Source organism: Arvicola amphibius, chromosome 9, assembly GCF_903992535.2.
Source record: "Arvicola amphibius chromosome 9, mArvAmp1.2, whole genome shotgun sequence".
NCBI classification, from domain to species: domain Eukaryota; kingdom Metazoa; phylum Chordata; class Mammalia; order Rodentia; family Cricetidae; genus Arvicola; species Arvicola amphibius.
This window is the reverse complement of record NC_052055.2, coordinates 58,796,890-58,814,217: the sequence shown is the minus strand read 5'-3', so window position 1 is coordinate 58,814,217 and position 17,328 is coordinate 58,796,890. Positions and strand designations below refer to the sequence as shown.

General features: G+C 44.5%; 1 protein-coding gene across 1 annotated transcript in view; it reads right to left on the bottom strand.

The window, feature by feature from the left end:
* Positions 1-17,328, bottom strand: part of Dip2b (disco interacting protein 2 homolog B) — a 157,237-nt gene that overhangs the window by 85,196 nt on the left and 54,713 nt on the right. Inside the window, 2 exon segments of the mRNA XM_038342001.2 lie at positions 4,537-4,662; positions 14,619-14,744. Of these exon segments, the coding sequence (XP_038197929.1) occupies positions 4,537-4,662; positions 14,619-14,744 (252 nt within the window).

Genomic DNA, 17,328 nt, shown 5'->3' with positions numbered 1-17,328 from the left:
TATCTCTACTTCCCTCTGAATAGTACGTGAAATGTATAACTAGTATTAAGTATGAGATTACTTTCATTAGCAAACCATAATTTTACAAAAAGCTATTGAAAAACACAAATGTAGCCTGATGGCACGGTGGGTTTTGTATTATGCGCTGGCCTAAGGAACACAAATACTCCTGAAGGAGCTCCTCGAGCACATGCGACTACAGCTTACCCACTCTGGACAATAAAAGGACACTGCCAAACAAGCCAGACCCACCACTCGCTGGGCTGAGTCTAGCCACTGTTTGCTGTGTGGTTTTAAATTAGTTATAATCCTCGGGCGATTCCGCAAGCCGGTAGTCTATAAGACTTCTCTTTTTCACCAGCCTTTTTCATTTGGAGGCAGGTAGGGTCTATGGACCCCAAGCTGGCCTCAGACTTAGAATGTAACTAAAGAGGATCTTGCACCTTCTGCATGTGGGATTATAGGTTTGTGCTACCAAACCTGTCGTGTGGTTCTAGGGATTGAACCCAGGACTTCCTATAAGCTGAGCCTCATCCCCAGCCTCAGTATTCCCTTCCAAGTAACATTTAACTGACTGAAAGGTATTTTGGTCGGTAGCTCTCAGGAGGCAATGGCTATTTAATGTATACTATTCTAGTACTGTGCATATGTGGGCAGCTGTTAAGTAAAGGGATTTCCTACCTGTGACACTCAGGAACAACATTGAGTCTGATCGCTACTATTTTCCGATGAGCAAGTCACTCAGCAACTGTGAACGTTGGTTGTCACGGCTACAGAACGTCTGCTCTTCCTACTTACTTAGGAGAAACCCAAGTCGGGCAGAGCAGTCTTTGTCATGTGAAAGTTCTTGGCACAGTATAAGAAAAAATAATTCTGGGCTGGAGAGATGACTCAGCGGTTAAGAGCGTTGCCTGCTCTTCCAAAGGTCCTGAGTTCAATTCCCAGCAACCACATGGTGGCTCCCAACCATCTGTAATGAGGTTTGGTGCCCTCTTCTGGCATGCAGGCACATAGAATATTGTATACATAATAAATAAATATTAAAAAAAAGAAAGAAAAAATAATCTCTAAAGAGCATCCTTGAGGTAGATGGAAAACTAACAATATCCCAAATGTGTTCCAAGACATCATCTCAATATATGGAAATATGGAGAAAGAGATTAACAGTGTGGTGAAGCCTGAGAGCAGAACCAGGGAGAGGAAATTTACCCTGTCTTCCACCCCGAGATAATTATCACTGCCAAGCAAGACCCTATTCAGGACCCCACACATCTACACACAACATCCCTCCACTAAAGCCAGCCTTGGGGTCACGGTGCTGGAGTTTATCTTGTTACCTGGCCACTCTTGCAGGAGCAAACAATAAGCTCACACCGCCAGAGAAAAAGCTCAGAAGCAGGAACGAGTAAATAAATTACTGTGGCTTGGCATTGCTTTCCTATATGAATGGGCAATGGTGCTACACAAAGAACCTCCAGAGAAAGCTGAGGTCACTGCCTCATGACGTCAGTAAATGATCTCAGCTCATAAGGGAACTGGACAATAGTAGTTCAAGCGTCCTAAACGACGGGGAAGGGCACAGCATTCAAACTAGGACTCATTACACACGTAGAGAACTTACACTGTCAAACCCATGGCAGGGCAGTGTATGCTGGCTGACATCTTTATTGAGAGCTATTTATGAAAAGATCATTTCCCATACCGTTTACCACTGCTTCCAACCTAAATGATGCCATAAGTGAAATAAAAATCTCTGGGGTTTCCTCCTTAGCCCTTGGGATCAGGTAGCTCTAATTTTCATCAGGTTAGGAATCCAGGTGGCTGGACACCTCCCAAAGGGAAAGTAGCCAAGTGGTAAGTGTCCCAGAGTGAGACCCACACAACACAGCACATGAAGGGGAAGAACCTTCAACTGATGTGTACGGTGACAGCTCAGTGTACAAAGAGCAAAGGCTGAACTACTGTGAAACGTGCTCATGTGGCACACTGTGGGGGGTTATCTGTGTGTGCGCATGAGGTGGAATGTGTGTGGAGCGGTGCCCTTGCAGGGTTAGCCTGTGAGGCCAGAGGCCGACACGAGAAGTCTTCCTCAATGCATTTCCACAGTATTTTTCAGGCAGGGTTTCCCCCTGAATGTGGGCCTTCCGGTACCCACCTGCACCCTCCCCATGCACTGCTGGGGTGGATATGACGGGGCTGGGTGATCTGAACTCCACGGAGCCATCTCTCCAGCTGCCTACCTTTTGATCATTTTTACAACTGGCCAGAAGCTGATTTCAAAAACACTGAACGATGAGCAATCCTGTAATCTCTCTTCCTCCTTCTCACTCCTAGAATACAACCTCTTAACTTGGGTACTTGGGGTTAGCAAAAGTAGATAAGCCATATAAAACTGATATCTGAATTAGAGGTCACAGGTCCTGGGACACGCCGTCAGTGTCTTAAACTGCAACATGGCAAGATTAGTCAATGCTCTTTTGTTTTGTTTTTTGAGACAGGGTTTCTCTGGTAACTCTGGCCATCCTGGACTATCACCACCCAGCAATAATGGCAAATTCCACTGCTAACATGAAAGATGCTGGCAGATCCCTAATGACACAGGCCTCCTGCCTGCCCTCTCTGGAGCAGAGTACTTGTACTTGGTATGCGCAGAATCATTGGATGAAAACACCAGGATCTACCTCCCTGGGGCTGCTGGAGAGGAGCCTCAACATCTCCTCTTGGGAAAAATTTCCTACTTGCAACATAGATACCCCTAATAGCATATGGAAGTGTTTCAATTCCTACTCAGAAACCTCTAGAACAGAAGGTAAATGGACAAAAAGCCTATTCATCCCGCTCTGCTGAATTTGGGCCTTAGGAGAGAGAACCACGTTGTTGTTATGAAATTATTAACATGTTAACGTGATCGAGAACATTATGCTTCATCTTGAAGGTTCCACACAGAGAGAGAATGCATGTTTAGAATTCAGAGGCTTGCAGTGGGCTGATGGCATAGGACTATGGTTCCATTTGGCAGTGGACAGCTGTGACTTCTTTCGAGGACCATTGAGCTCCCCTCTGGCAGTAACGGTTGCGAGAGGGTTGATAAAAGGCCCTCCCTGATCCTGTGGGGCACTCTCACATTTAACCCACAGCCATGAGAGTAGTCATTTACTCTGGACCCACACCGCCTTGACAGGGGCCAGGAGAGGGCTGCTTCTAAGAACTGCATGTTGTGTTGTTCCCCACCCTTTGCCATTTACTGAAACTGAACCTTCAGCCATGCTGCAGGGGATCTGCCAACATGGATGGCTTCAAGACTGAGAGCCCCCTTTGTGCCCAAGGACCCAACTTGAATACTATACAAATGTAGAAGGGAACCCATCCAAGATCCTGAATGAGTGGGTCTGAAGTATGCACCATTATGGACACAAAGTGCCTCATTGTGTTAGTCTGCTAGAGGCATCCTGTGTTACAGTTACATTTTGAGAAACACTTGAAGCCACAGAGCTATTTCTCTTTCAAACATATTGACACCACAAATGTGAAGGGAAAAAAAGCACACACAGCTAATGAGCCCACAGCAAACCCAAGTGCTCTGAGAAGTTAGTCAAAACCTAGGAGAAAACTGTTAACATGAGCCTGAATCCATAAGCATAGCTCAGCGTGGCAGCTGTGAACGAGAAACCAACCACACAGTGCAGCCCTCCAGGGACGCTATCCAAATCCATGGTGTTGAGGGGAGGGCTAAGAGCACTTGCTGCTCTTATAGGACCCAGGTTTTAGTTCCCAGTACTTGCAACAGTCTGTAACTCTGGTTCCAGGGTACCTGTTTCCTTCTTCTGGCCTCCAAGAGCACAAGGCACATACACAGTGTGCATACATACATGCAAGCAAAACACTAATATACACAAACAAATCATTAAAGAATATTATCTGGTATTTGATCTAAGAAAAAATAAGGTTTTCATAAATTTGATGAAACATTCTGAACAGGAAAGAAATTTGAGAATTGTCTAGTTGGTCCTAGGATCTAAAGTTCTAACTCCTAAATTCACAATGGAAAAAGACCTCACTGTTAAAAAGGAAAACTTTAAAGATAGGAAACATATTAAAGGATATTTATTTTTTCAGATCTATTTCAAATTTGTATTAATGAACTCCTAAAATTTTTAGTGAAACAAAACTCTATTTCACGTCTACTCCTATGTTGGCTGTTGAATTGAGATGAAGCATCAACTGAGGATATTAGTGGGTTAATATTTGTGACACAAAACAGCCATATCGTCCTCACAGAAGGGCCTGGTCCATGCCTGCTGATGGCATGAGTGTGGACGTCACAGGCCAGTCAACGCTGGGATTGAGAAGGAAGCTGTGCTGTGCATAGGCCTGGGAATGCTGTGCTATGTGCTGTGCAGAACGTGACAACAGAGAGCACTCCACAGGCCATGGGATGACGTGTGCAGAGCTCCAGGTCCCACCCCAGAAAGAAAAAGGTACACGTCCAAATACCCAGAGAGTAACTGTCAAAGAGAAAGGTGCCGATAAACCTACCAGGAGGAGTGCAAGCATCCGCAGGAGACTGGACAAATGTGGACCGCCTTTTGGTGGGCATGGGCAAAGCCATTTTTTGTTCTTTGTGCTTTGCCAGAGCAGCCTGAACCGCTTCTGTGTGGATATCTGAAAAGATAACATATGGATTTTTTGCACTTGTGCTGGATGGTAACCTCCGAGGAATGAACTATTGGTATTTAGGTTGTTAAAAATGCCAAGGGGGAGGTTTAGGTGGTTTTATTTATCTTTTGATTCAGATCAATTAAGATAAAAACCAAAGATAGAAACGAAAGAAGTCAAGGGCAATTTCATAGAGAACAGTGAAGACTGACTGCACAACTGGGACACAGCAAAGGGCTGAGTAGAGGGGGCATGAGTCTAGCAAGCACCTGTGCCAGAGAGAGTCCCGCCTCTACGTGGACTGGAGTTAACTCTAAGGAAGTAATTAGTGTCCTACATGGAAAACTTTGTGAATTAAAGCCCTTCCAACAAAAGTAGCCTAGGGTACGCTTAGCTGTCAAAAAGAACTCCTTCAGGTCTGTGCCACAGGGACAGAAGGGTGATTAACTCAGTTGAGACCCTCAGGTCTGTGCCATGGGGACGGAAGGGGTGATTCTGGTCTAAAAGTCACAAGGGCACATGTTACTCATTTTGCAGCCTGCACACGGCTCTGGTCTCTTGTACTTGTCATAGGAACCTCAAAATTAACATATTCTAAATTCTGGCTTCTTCACCCCACTACAAAATAAATAAGTAAATATATAAATAAATATAAAACAAAACAAACAAAACCAAACCCTGATCGTTCTGCATACAGCATGATGCAGTCTGTCACTGCTTTGTAAACGAGCCTCTTTATAAGGCATTCGACTTGAACCTCTAGCCTGCATATGTACACACACAAGCACACACCCACTCACACCAACACAAATGTGTATACAAACATGTATACGGTCCTCTCACACACAAGGACTAAAGGAAAGTAAAGATGCTCTTACAGATCCTGCTGAGCTAGAGGAAATCCAAGGTTTTCCCACTTGACAGTTTCTCCTTGCCCAGGAATGGCTCCAGATACATACATCTTTCCAGGCTTCTCTGTCCTCTGTATGTAGCTTTGGAGCCTGTCCTGGAGCTAGCTCTTGTAGACAGGCTGGCCTCGATCTCACAGAAAGCCGCCTGCCTCCACCTCTCAAGTGCTGGGATTAAAGGGGTGCGCCACCACTGCCCAGCTTCTCTGCTCTTAAGTGTGACCTCAGATGAGCTCGTCCAGTCATATCCATGTTTGAGGAAATCTAACTCAGAGTCAGAAAGTGTAGGTCCCAGGGCTGATGTGAGCTAATGACAATGACCCAGAAAGGAGAGTCTGAACTTCAAGTAAGATCCCTAGAATTCTCTCCCTTCCTAGGGGTTTCTCAGCCATTTTCTTCTGTGACCTGTACCAGTTATTTAAGGGAACCTGAGTCGGCAGCTGCTCCAGCAACCAAAACAGCCCTGACTGACACAAATTAACAGCTCCGCATTCTGACTTTAAAGGTCTCCACAGCACTTCCCGGAGTTAACAGGTTACAACTTCAGCAACCCTTTAATATCAAATATTGGGTTGTTTCTATTTTTCTTACTACTGTCCACAGTAAGAATAATTCAACATGTCACTTTAGAGCACATCTATCTCCTTAGCATTAGCTCCAAGCAAAGGGGTGAAATCAACGAATATCCACTTTTTATTAATACTTCCTTAGAATAATAATTTTTCTCTTGCATAGCCACTGTTCAGTTATCAAAATCTGGAAATGTAGCCAGGTGTGCTCAGGAAGCCTTTCAATTACAGCACTCGGAAGGCAGCAGCAAGTGGATCTTAAATTAGAAGTAAATTAGAAGTCAGCCAGGGCTACACAGTGAGAACTTGATTTTTTGTTTTGTTTTTTAAAATCTGTAACTTCAACACTGATGCACCCACCCTACTGTCTGACTCACAACTTGGCCATAGTTTCCCACCAGTTTTTCCTGATCTAGACACGTATTCCTTTTGGTCATCCTGATCCTTTAGCCTCTTATAATCTGGGACAGGGTCTTAGTTTCCTGTTTTTCATTGTCATGACAGTGTCGCACAGCCTAGTTTTATAAAACGTCCCCAAATGTTTGCAGCTTTGATATGTTCTTATTAGATCCAGGTTATATACTCTGACAGGGACACCACAAAGAATGCGCCATTCTAAAAACATGGTATCAAGACATACCTGTCTATTATTGGTGACAGTACCTTCGAATATTCAGTTAAATGGTGTCTGTTAAATTAATCCACATGGTTCTTCTTCTTTGTTTTTGTTTGCTTGTTTTTTCCCGACACAGGGTTTCTCTGCACAGCCCTGGTTGTTCTGAAACTCACTCTACTCGCTCTGTAGACCAGGCTGACCTCGAACAAAAGTCCACCTGCCTCTGCCTCCCAAGTGCTGGGATTAAGGGTATGCACCACCAGGCCTGACCACTGATGAGTCTTAACTGCATTATGACCCTGGCTGAGATATTTACTACTTACTGAATCAACACATTCACTGGCTCCCCATCTACTCTGGGACTCTCCTGGTGTCAGCGTTTGTTGGCAAATTACTGGCATCCTGGCTCTTGGATACTTTTCATTTTGGTAGTTCCTGGTTTCCTGACACAAACTGTCCAATGATCATCTGGGAGTCACCTAGCACCTCCCCTGCGCCAGGCCTGGTCCTGCACAGCTCTCTCAGGAGCGCCTGTCGATGGCAGATATGCAGCATTTAGGAACCAGGGTCCTCAACTAGCAGCTCTTGGTATTATTGGGCCATCTTTCTCTAGGGCCTTCCAGGGATCGAAGGAACATAAACACAAGTATTTGTGCTCTATATGTGTATTAAAAATGAGTCCCTGATACTCTGATTTCATTCAGCCCAAAAAAATCCTTCTACTGCCCCCCTTTCCATTTGTAACTTCCTTCTAACAATGCCCCCAATATTTTGTTCACTCACTGAATCTATGTTATGCTACACAAACAGCTACTTCAAAACTGTTATATCAACTGTAACAAATCTTCTAACTTGAGTTCAGGATCTGTTTCTAGTTGTCTGGTCTTTAGACTGGGAGCATTTACGTGGAGAAAGCACTATAATCAAATGCTGTCCAGGCCAGTTCTCATGCTGCATGCCTGCTGAGCACAGCCTTATTCACGCTGAAGTTTCCAAAGCCTATGCCACTCCCAGTTAGCTCTCTGCCTTGGGGTTTTATCTCAAGATGTGAGCCCTCAACTTCTGCTCCAACGCCATGGGGGTGGGGGACTCATACCCCGAAACTGCAAGTCCTGTCAAATGTTTTCTTTTCTAAGTCACTACACAGTACTGGTGGCCAGGGCTCATGTAGAGGTCAGAACCTGTCCATTCTTTCCACCATGTGAGTCCCAGGAAGTGAGCTCAAGCCATGAGGCTGGGCAGCAAGTGCCTTTAACCCACTGAGGTAAAACAAGCCTTCAAGTCATTTGCTCATCTTCCCCACCAACTTCCGGTTTTATTTACCCTAATTTTTTCATATATTAGGAATATGAAATACAAATTGCCAAGAGGCAAATTTATACTGCTTTCCTACCACCATAAAAAAAAAAAAAAAAACTTATGTGCCTTTTATTGCATCAGAAAGTCTCTCTCTCTCTCTCTCTTTTTTTTTTTTTCGAGACAGGGTTTCTCTGTAGCTTTGGAGCCTGTCCTGGGACTAGCTCTTGTGGACCAGGCTGGCCTCAACTCACAGAGATCCACCTACCTCTGCCTCCCGAGTGCTGGGATTAAAGGCGTGCGCCACCACCGCCCGGCCAGAAAGTCTTTCTATATATAAAGTCCAAGTGATAAAAGTATTGGCTGGTTTCCTTTGGTATGTGTATTCTTCTATCATTCAGCTCTCTAATCCAGAGACGTGAAGTGGGAGGCAGCGTATGCTCCAGGCTATCTCCCAGCTGTGTGAACGCCAGTATTTCAACAGAACCTGTGTGCCCTGGTGAGCTGCAACACCAGCTGCATAGCACACAGAAAGACTCTCAGAAGCACAATGGTCCAGCCGGGCGGTGGTGGCGCACGCCTTTAATCCCAGCACTCGGGAGGCAGAGGCAGGCGGATCTCTGTGAGTTCGAGGCCAGCCTGGTCTACAAGAGCTAGTTCCAGGACAGGCTCCAAAAAAGCTGCAGAGAAACCCTGTCTTGAAAAACCAAAAAAAGAAAAAAAGAAAAGAAAAAATAAAAGAAGCACAATGGTCAAGAGCTGAACTTGCTGTTTTATTGTAATAGTCTGCCAATGGGCATGTGTGCCATACAAACTGCTGTAATTGTTATCACATAGGTAATATCTACCTATTTCTCACATTTGTCTGTGTTTTCTAAGCCATTCTTTGCATTCCCAAACAAATCTCAAAAGTAAATTCTCTGGGCCTGCAAACCCTTTGCAAACCCCAGCTCTATGTACTAAGAGGGGCAGGAAGATAGAATTTCAGTCCTATATTTCACATTATCTGCTTTTGCATTTTTCACATCTGTCATTTTCTTTTGCACAGAGTAAACGGCTATTTATCCTTCAGAATGGCTTGGACAGCATCAGCATGAAGCCTGCCTCAGCAACAGGCACCTCCCGCTTCTTTCAGATGCTGCCTTGTTGCCCTGGACTGTGTGAAGGACTCTTGTGTTTCCATCTATGCTTCCCCAGAATGTCATGCTGTGCTCAGACCACAGGAAGTGCTGCCAGGAGAGCTCCATCGCTCCTGGCTGAACTCAGGTGTATTAATACAGAAAGATATGACCTGGAGCCCGTGTCAGTCACTTTACGCAAACAGAACAGATCTGGACAAAGACGAGAGAAGCTCTCCTCGAGATGAAAGAGGGAGGCACTGCTGCATTTCCACAGCATCAACTCAGAAGAAGCCAAACTGATGGTAAGGACCCATAGTAAGACATGACTCACAGCCGAGCTTGCTGTCCTGCTTACAATTATACCACTCAGAGATTTTATGGGTCATTTTGTCAACAATAAGAAAACTGAGCAGTGGGGATTGCTCAATGGCCAAGCACTTGTCTGGGATGTGTGAGGTCTCTAGTCCAATCCTACTTCAATCCCTAGAATCACCAAAAGAAACAAAAAAGTAATCATATATTACAAAAACAATCTAAACACATACAGCACTAATTAAGAACGTTGCAAGAAACACCAGCTCAATAGCAGGGTACGCTTTTGTCTCGAGTCTCTGTACCTATGAGCATTAACTAATGCTCAGTCTCCTCCATGCTGGGATTATGGAGTACACTACCTACCAAGTCCAGTTTGGGTTATCACTTTTTAAAGCATAACACCAACTTATTTTGAGTTCTGAAATAGGATACTTTTATGTAGCATTTATATTTATTTCATACTATTTTAGTGTTCCCTAAGTCCACTCAAATCAAGAATGCCATATCTTTTTTTTTTTTTTTTTTTTTTTTTTTTGGTTTTTTGAGACAGGGCTTCCCTGTAGTTTCTAGAGCCTGTCCTGGAACTAGCTCTTGTAGACCAGGCTGGCCTCGAACTCAGAGATCCACCTGCCTCTGCCTCCCGAGTGCTGGGATTAAAGGTGTGCACCACCACCGCCCAGCTAAGAATGCCATATCTTATTGAAATTTTCACACTATCTTATAAAAGAGACAAATTAAAATATTTTATTTATGTATTATGAGTGCTCTCTCTGCATGTACACCTTTAGGCCAGAAGAGGGCACCAGATCTCACTATAGATGGTTGTGAGCTACCATGTGGTTATGGGAATTGAACTCAGGACCTCTAGGAAAGCAGTCAGTGCTCTTAACCACTGAGTCATCTCTCCAGCCCCCAAATTAAAATATTTTTAAAAGGATCCTTATATTAGAAGAAATATAGTTCATCACTGCCTTGGAAAATAAGTAACCAATTACGATGAAATAAGGTACTTTCTCAATGACAGAACAGTAGCAAAGCTAGTACTCACATTTGGTTCTTTACCTCCCTAGGTATTTTTACCGTGATAGGAAATGTGAAAGCAAAGCTGCCAAAGTCAGGCACGTCCCGCTGATGGTGGAGGCTTACACCATCTGTATGACTAAGAACCACACAGCAGGAGTCACAGCATCAGGTCCAACACCGGGCCACCCAACTGTCCCTACATGAAAATGTTGGCCCAGACACTGGTGTCAAAGGGAACAGACCCAGTTACTCCAGCCAAGACTCCTACTGGTCAGAACACAGCAGCCCTCCTAACAGAATGTGACGGGTTCAACGGCACAGGATTCATCTTGATCTCTTATAAGGAAATCACTTCTGCAGTTCATTCCCTGGACAAAGCTGACTTTGGATTTCTCTCCCAGAAGCCATTGAAGCTGAGTATCATTTTCCAGCTTAACAAGGTGATGCTAACACACCCTGAATATCCTTTCTCATTTTATTGTTTTATTTGGGGTGGCTAATTTCTCCAAAGATCAACATCTAAGGCATTCTAACATGGATTTCCTTTCCACTGTAAGTATTAACTGCGTTTTCTGCACTTGGGAACAAACCACACAAGTATAGGAGGCCAACAGTCAGGAGGAAGAGGCACTGCAGCAGCAGCGTGTTTAAGGTCCTCTGGCAAAGCCCACCAAGAACAGGACGCAGGATCTAAACTCCTAAGAGCAGGGGCTGGAGAGACGTTGCTCTTGCAGGGGACCCAGGTTCCATTCCCAGCATCCACGTGCCAACTCGCAAGTCTGTAACTCCAGTTCAGGGGACCCGACTTTCTTCTGACCTCCATGCACATTAGCCACACACGATGCACAGACATACATGCAGACATGCAGACAAAACACCCACACACATGAAATAAACTCTGAAAACAGCTCTTACAATTTTATCTTAAACATTAAGCACAAAGGTTACTTAGAGTTGATTATGACTGTTTGAAAATATCACAGGTGCCAATAAACCTGTGCCAAGTAAGGACATTTTTGAGCCCCACTTGCCAGCATTAGATCACCAGGCCTCTCCGTGCGCCCACCACTTCACTCTGAAGCGCAAGCTTCACTAACAGTCCTTAAGCTCTTGAGCTATTTTGCATGTGGCATGCTGTACAGCCCACCTCATAACTAGAGACGCAGTTGCTGTTGGTTTCAGGAATGCCAGAATTCTGAGCCATTCCATTCTCCAGTGTGCTGAGAGTTTCCATGGCTATTCAGCTGAACAGGTCCCAATACCGAAAGCTACAGTGTTGGTCTATAATCTATGCTTACCTGCCTTTTATATTCCCCGTATGACAATGCTGCAACGCTCACAGCTTTTCATACTTTTGGAGATTTCTTTTTAATGTTAGGGAAGTGCTTTTCAAAAAGTTTTATTATTATTCATTTTATGTGTATGGGTGCTTTACCACATTCATGTGTGTGTACCATTAGAGGCCAGATGAGGGCATTGGATCCCCTGGAACTGGAGTTACTGATGGTTGTAAACTGCAGTGTGGGTGCTGGGAATTGAACCTGGGTCCTCTGGAAGAGCAGCCAGTGCTCTCAACCACTGAGCCTTCTCTTCAGCCCTTCAGAGAGTAATACAATTATTTTTATTTGTGTTTATGTGTTGTGTGTTTGCATACATGCGTGTGTGTGCATGTTTGTGTGCCCTTGGAGGCCAGTAAATGGGTCAGATCCTCTGGAGCTGGACTTACAGGCTGTTGCGAGCCACTCGATGTGAGTGCTGAGAACCAAACTAGGTTCTCTGTCAGAATGACAAGTGCTCTTCGCACTGAGCCACAGAAGTGACGTTTGGGAACCACCTTTCCCTCCTCCCCACTGCTCCTGCCCAGCCTATCTCCTGCTAGCTTCCTCTCTCACAAAGCCCCAGCAAGACGAGGACCAGCCCGACCACTGACTCCTCATCACTGCCCTTGGTTTCCAAATACCCGGTTCAGACTATATTTTCTATCAGTCAGGGAATTCTAAAAGAAACGGTTTTAAATGGCAGGGACTGGAGATAACGACTGTGTTTCTGCAAAAGTCACAAACTTCACATCAGCCAGTGAGCTCACAAAGACTTTTTGATCTACAAGCATTTTGGACACACTGTCCCTCCTTAAACTAAGTCTTTTATCGTAGTCCATTAATAAACATGTCAAGAAAGAAAGATAAACCAGGAGAGAAAACAAAATCTCCCAGAAGCCTAAAAATGAGACTTCTAAGTGCCCAACCCCTTCTGCTCTGCTTAGAGCACACTGCTGACTGAGCTGGCCTCTAAAGGTGACAGCAGTACCTAGGAAACCAGGCTGGATGCTTGGCAACAACCAGGAAGTCTGGGTATGCTCTGCTGCTTCCAGCGTTACCTCCCTCTGACCCACCTTTAAACACAGCTGCTTTTAGCTGGGAGTGGCAGTGCACACCTGTAATCTAAGCATTTGGGAAGCTGAGGAAGAGGGACTCATGTATCTAAGAGCAGCCTGGGCCACAACCCAGTAGCAAAACAAGCAATCCTACTTTACTTCCTTTGCTTCCTCAAAGTACTTCTTTAGCACTGGAACACAGTGATGTACAGCAAGCAGTGTGCACTGGAATACAGCAGTGTACAGCAAGCAGTGTGCACTAGAGTACAGCAGTGTACAGCGAGCAGTGTGCACTAGAGTACAGCAGTGTACAGCGAGCAGTGTGCACTGGAATACAGCAGTGTACAGTGAACAGTGTGTACTGGAATACAGCAGTGTACAGTGAGCAGTGTGTACTGGAGTACAGCAATGTACAACAAGCAGTGTACACTGGAGTACAGCAGTGTACAGCGAGCAGTGTGCACTAGAGTACAGCAGTGTACAGTGAGCAGTGTACACTGGAATGAGCTACTAGAACAAATGGAAATAAATCTCAGTCGATTTCCACTCTGCTAAAACACTTAGCACTTGAGAGTGCTCAAGATTTGGCCTCTAATCTTCCTTAGCCTATCTTCACTCCCTGCCAGCCCTGAATTCAGCCTGAAGTTCCGGCTAAATGAACTAGTTTGGGACCTACTATCTGGTGCCATTTTCCTAACGGATTCTTGTCTGGCAGCCATGCTGCTATCTACTACCTCCCCATCCCTCAGGACAGGTGAGCTCCAGGGGAAACTGGTATGCTGCGTGACCATTTGTGGTGCTGACTGAATATCTCTCGCCCTTCATCATTCTGTGTGGGAAAACATGTCTAGTAATACCCACTCAGAACGGATTGGTCAGCTCTGTAACCATGTCCTTTTAAATGATGTTTCTGAGAGGATATTTTCAATTCGAGAAAAGGTCATGGTAACTTTAGCTGGTAAGAGGGGGACAAAGTCTAGAGTGAGTAAAATAATATTACTATTAAGTTCTTCAGCCTAGTTGTTACTTAAATCATAGGGTATGCTACACATATGCTACATGGTATCAGAAAGACCTGCTCTAGGATTTGCCCCACTAAGTACAGCACAATGCCCTTCCCTTTGCCAGCAGGGCCTTCTAGGTTAGAGGACATCATCAAATGGATAAGCTCGCTAGGGCGAGTTCACTGTTTGTCTAGGTCTGTGAGCCGTGGACTATTAACAACTCTGCAAGCACAGGAGCTACTACCTCACACGTGACCTAACTCCTACCTTCCTTTTACTTACTTATTCACAATGATGTTGCGCTTGTCTTGCTCCTTTTCTGAAACTGAAATTTCTAGAGGGCAGAATGATCTTATTTGCTGCTGTCTGGTCAGAAAACTTGAGTATCTACAGCTGATACTCAGTACGTACCTCCTGGCTCAAGGGAAAGCAGCACATCAACCATGAGGGGCGCTCACACTTCCCGGGACACAGAGTTCACACTTCCCAGGACACACAGTTCACACTGCTCACAACACAGCTGACACTTCCCAAGACACACAGTTCACACTTCCTACAGCACAGTTCACATTTCCCAGGACACACAGTTCACACTGCTCACAACAGTTCACACTTCCCATGACACACAGTTCACACTGCTCACAACACAGTTCACACTTCCCAGAACACACAGTTCACACTGCTCACAATACAGTTTCACACTTCATGCAGAAAAACGTCTGCAATTCCTTCTCACCTGATCGGTATCGCTCATCTCTGGCCCCTCCAGATCGAGTTCGGTGATATTTAGAAGGAGCAGAAGTCTGAGCCGGAGTGGGAGCAGGAGTCTGGTTTCTGTCTTTTTGTCCTGTTGAATCAGTTTCTAAGAAAGAAAGTTTGGAAGATGGTTATCCAACAGCAACAGTGGGTGGGTTGTTGTGTTCTAAGCATGACACTCATTCCTGTCACAGTAGCTATCCTTCATCTATAGTAAAGGGCTAAAGGTTAAGATAAGCACATAAATTCGATATGAAAGCCTCAAGCTAGGGCTGAAGAGATGGCTCAGAGGTTAAGAGCACTGGCTGCTTTTCCAAAGGACCTGGGTTCAATTCCCAGCAACCACATGGTGGCTCACAACCATCTATGATGAAATCTGATGCCCTTTTCTGGCCTGCAGGCATACATGCAGGCAGAATGCTGTATACATAATAAATAAATAAATAAATCTTTTTTTAAAAAAGCCTCAAGCTAAAAAATTACCTCACAGCTATAACCATCAATGTCTGATAGGAAAGAAATAGCTAGACAATAAATGTATAAAAGTCATCCTAGAGACTGGCCCATTAAGATGGCTAAATAAAACTTCCAGTAAGGTCGTGGTTTTGCCACCTGGTTTGAGATTCTTACAGTGCTGAGGATCAAACTTGGGCCTCACAAGAGCCAGGTACGGTTCCACCACTGAGCCACACCCGCACGTCTAGATTATCTTTTAGTACACTGACTGTTTGAAAGAACAAGGAGGGGGCTACGTTTTAGGATGCTCTCCGTCTGTGTGCACCATAGATCTAGCGACGCTCTTTACTGGTTCCTGTTGCTGGAATTTTCACCCAAAGCTCATTAACTGAGGAGAGCATGACACAGACTGAGGTTTCAAACCTGCTGTGTCTGATACAATGTGAGTCCTACATTAGACAGCACTGAGCAGGGAAGACAAGACAACCATAAATCCAGTTCAGGTGGGCTGCAGTCCCGCTCTGGCTCACTCTGGTCTCCCCTCCTGACACCCAGCTGCCTTTCTACTCCCTTTTAACATCTCATGCAGACACAGCTTTTTTAATGTCTAAGTCTGTAAACTAGTCTTTAAGTCAACCCAAATTCTCAATAGCCCACTTCAAATAAGAGCTACACAGAATTCTTGTCTCATTATTTTCTTCATATGTTACTTTTATTAGTCTTGAACAATAGTCAACAGACTAGAGTTCCTGGCCTATTATGGCCCATCTCCTGGACTTTTGTTTCATTTTGAGACTGGGTCTTTATGTATCTCAGGCTCGCCTAGAACCTGGAACCCTGTCTCAGTCTTGTCAGTGCTGAGATTAAAAGTGTGCACCACCAAACCAAGCTACACTGATTTTTCTTTTCTTTTGCTTTGTGAGACAAGGTATCATGTCTTCCTGGCCAGGTGGGAACCTGCTATGCAGGTGATGCTGGCCTTGAACTCCTGATCCTCCTGAGTGCTAGGATTACAAGTGCGCCACCATGCTGACTTACAGTCTGTTTCTACAAATAAACTTATTGGGACATAGCCAGGAACAGTCCCATACGGTGTCTGTGCCTGTGTCCGTGCTGTCCAAGCACAACTGAGTAGCTATGACAGACACTACGGGGTCTATAAAGCCTGAAATACCATCTGGTCCTTCATAGAAAGCCTCTACCAACCCGAGCTACAATAACTAAACCAACATTTAAATGTTTGCTTGTGCCTGGAAGTAGTCTCATCTTATTTTTCATTCTGCACGATAAGCCTGCAAAGCCGGTCCTCCTGCCGTTCCCTTTAACAGGGAGGGCAGACATGGGTTAGCTGCTGGAAGTTGTAGAGCCGGGCCACAGACCCTGGCTGGTCTACCTCTGCTGGTTCTCAAAAAAAAAAAAAAAAAAAAAAAAGGCTCTAAAAAGAGACTACAGAAAACATCCCAGAACTTTTAAGAAGGATAAACTACCTAGGCTAGGAGCATCAGTGCTTTGGGATTCAGAGTCAGCAACTAGGTAAAGAGGGAAAAGCATCCATACCCCCCCGCTCCTGCCCCAACAAAAACCCCACAACCACCACACTCCTTACTGCCCACCATGGAAAAGATTCTGCAAAAAGCCACTTGTTAGAGAAAGTACTTGAAATACAGTCCAACCAACTTTAAATAGAGAACAAAAAATAGAAAGGAGCTATTTTTACTTCTACAGTCAGATGATATAGGCAGGAAGGAAATCACATTAGCACACATGAGCTACTTTGTAAATATGCACAGGGAAAATGGTCTGAGGTGGCACACTGATCCTCAAAACATGCTCCTATTGGTGTGAAGAATTTGTTTGTTTGTTTGTTGAAGTAGGGTATGTATTTATTTATTTATTGTAACAGGGGCCATATAAAACTACAATTATTATTATCTACCACTGGTTATTTTACTAATTAAACAAACAACATAAATCACTCTAAGACACATAGTGTTTCCAAACTGCATTGTTAATAATTCAAATGTTAAAAAGAATGAATGTAAATTCTTACAAGGGGAGACACAAAGATTTACGTATTTTTACTGTCTTTCTCAGACATATTTCTGCTTTATGTTTTTCTTTTTTTGGTTTTTCAAGACAGGGTTTCTCTGTAGCTTTGGAGCCTGCCCTGGAGCTAGCTCTTGTAGACCAGGCTGGCCTCGAACTCACAGAGATCCACCTGCCTCTGACTCCCG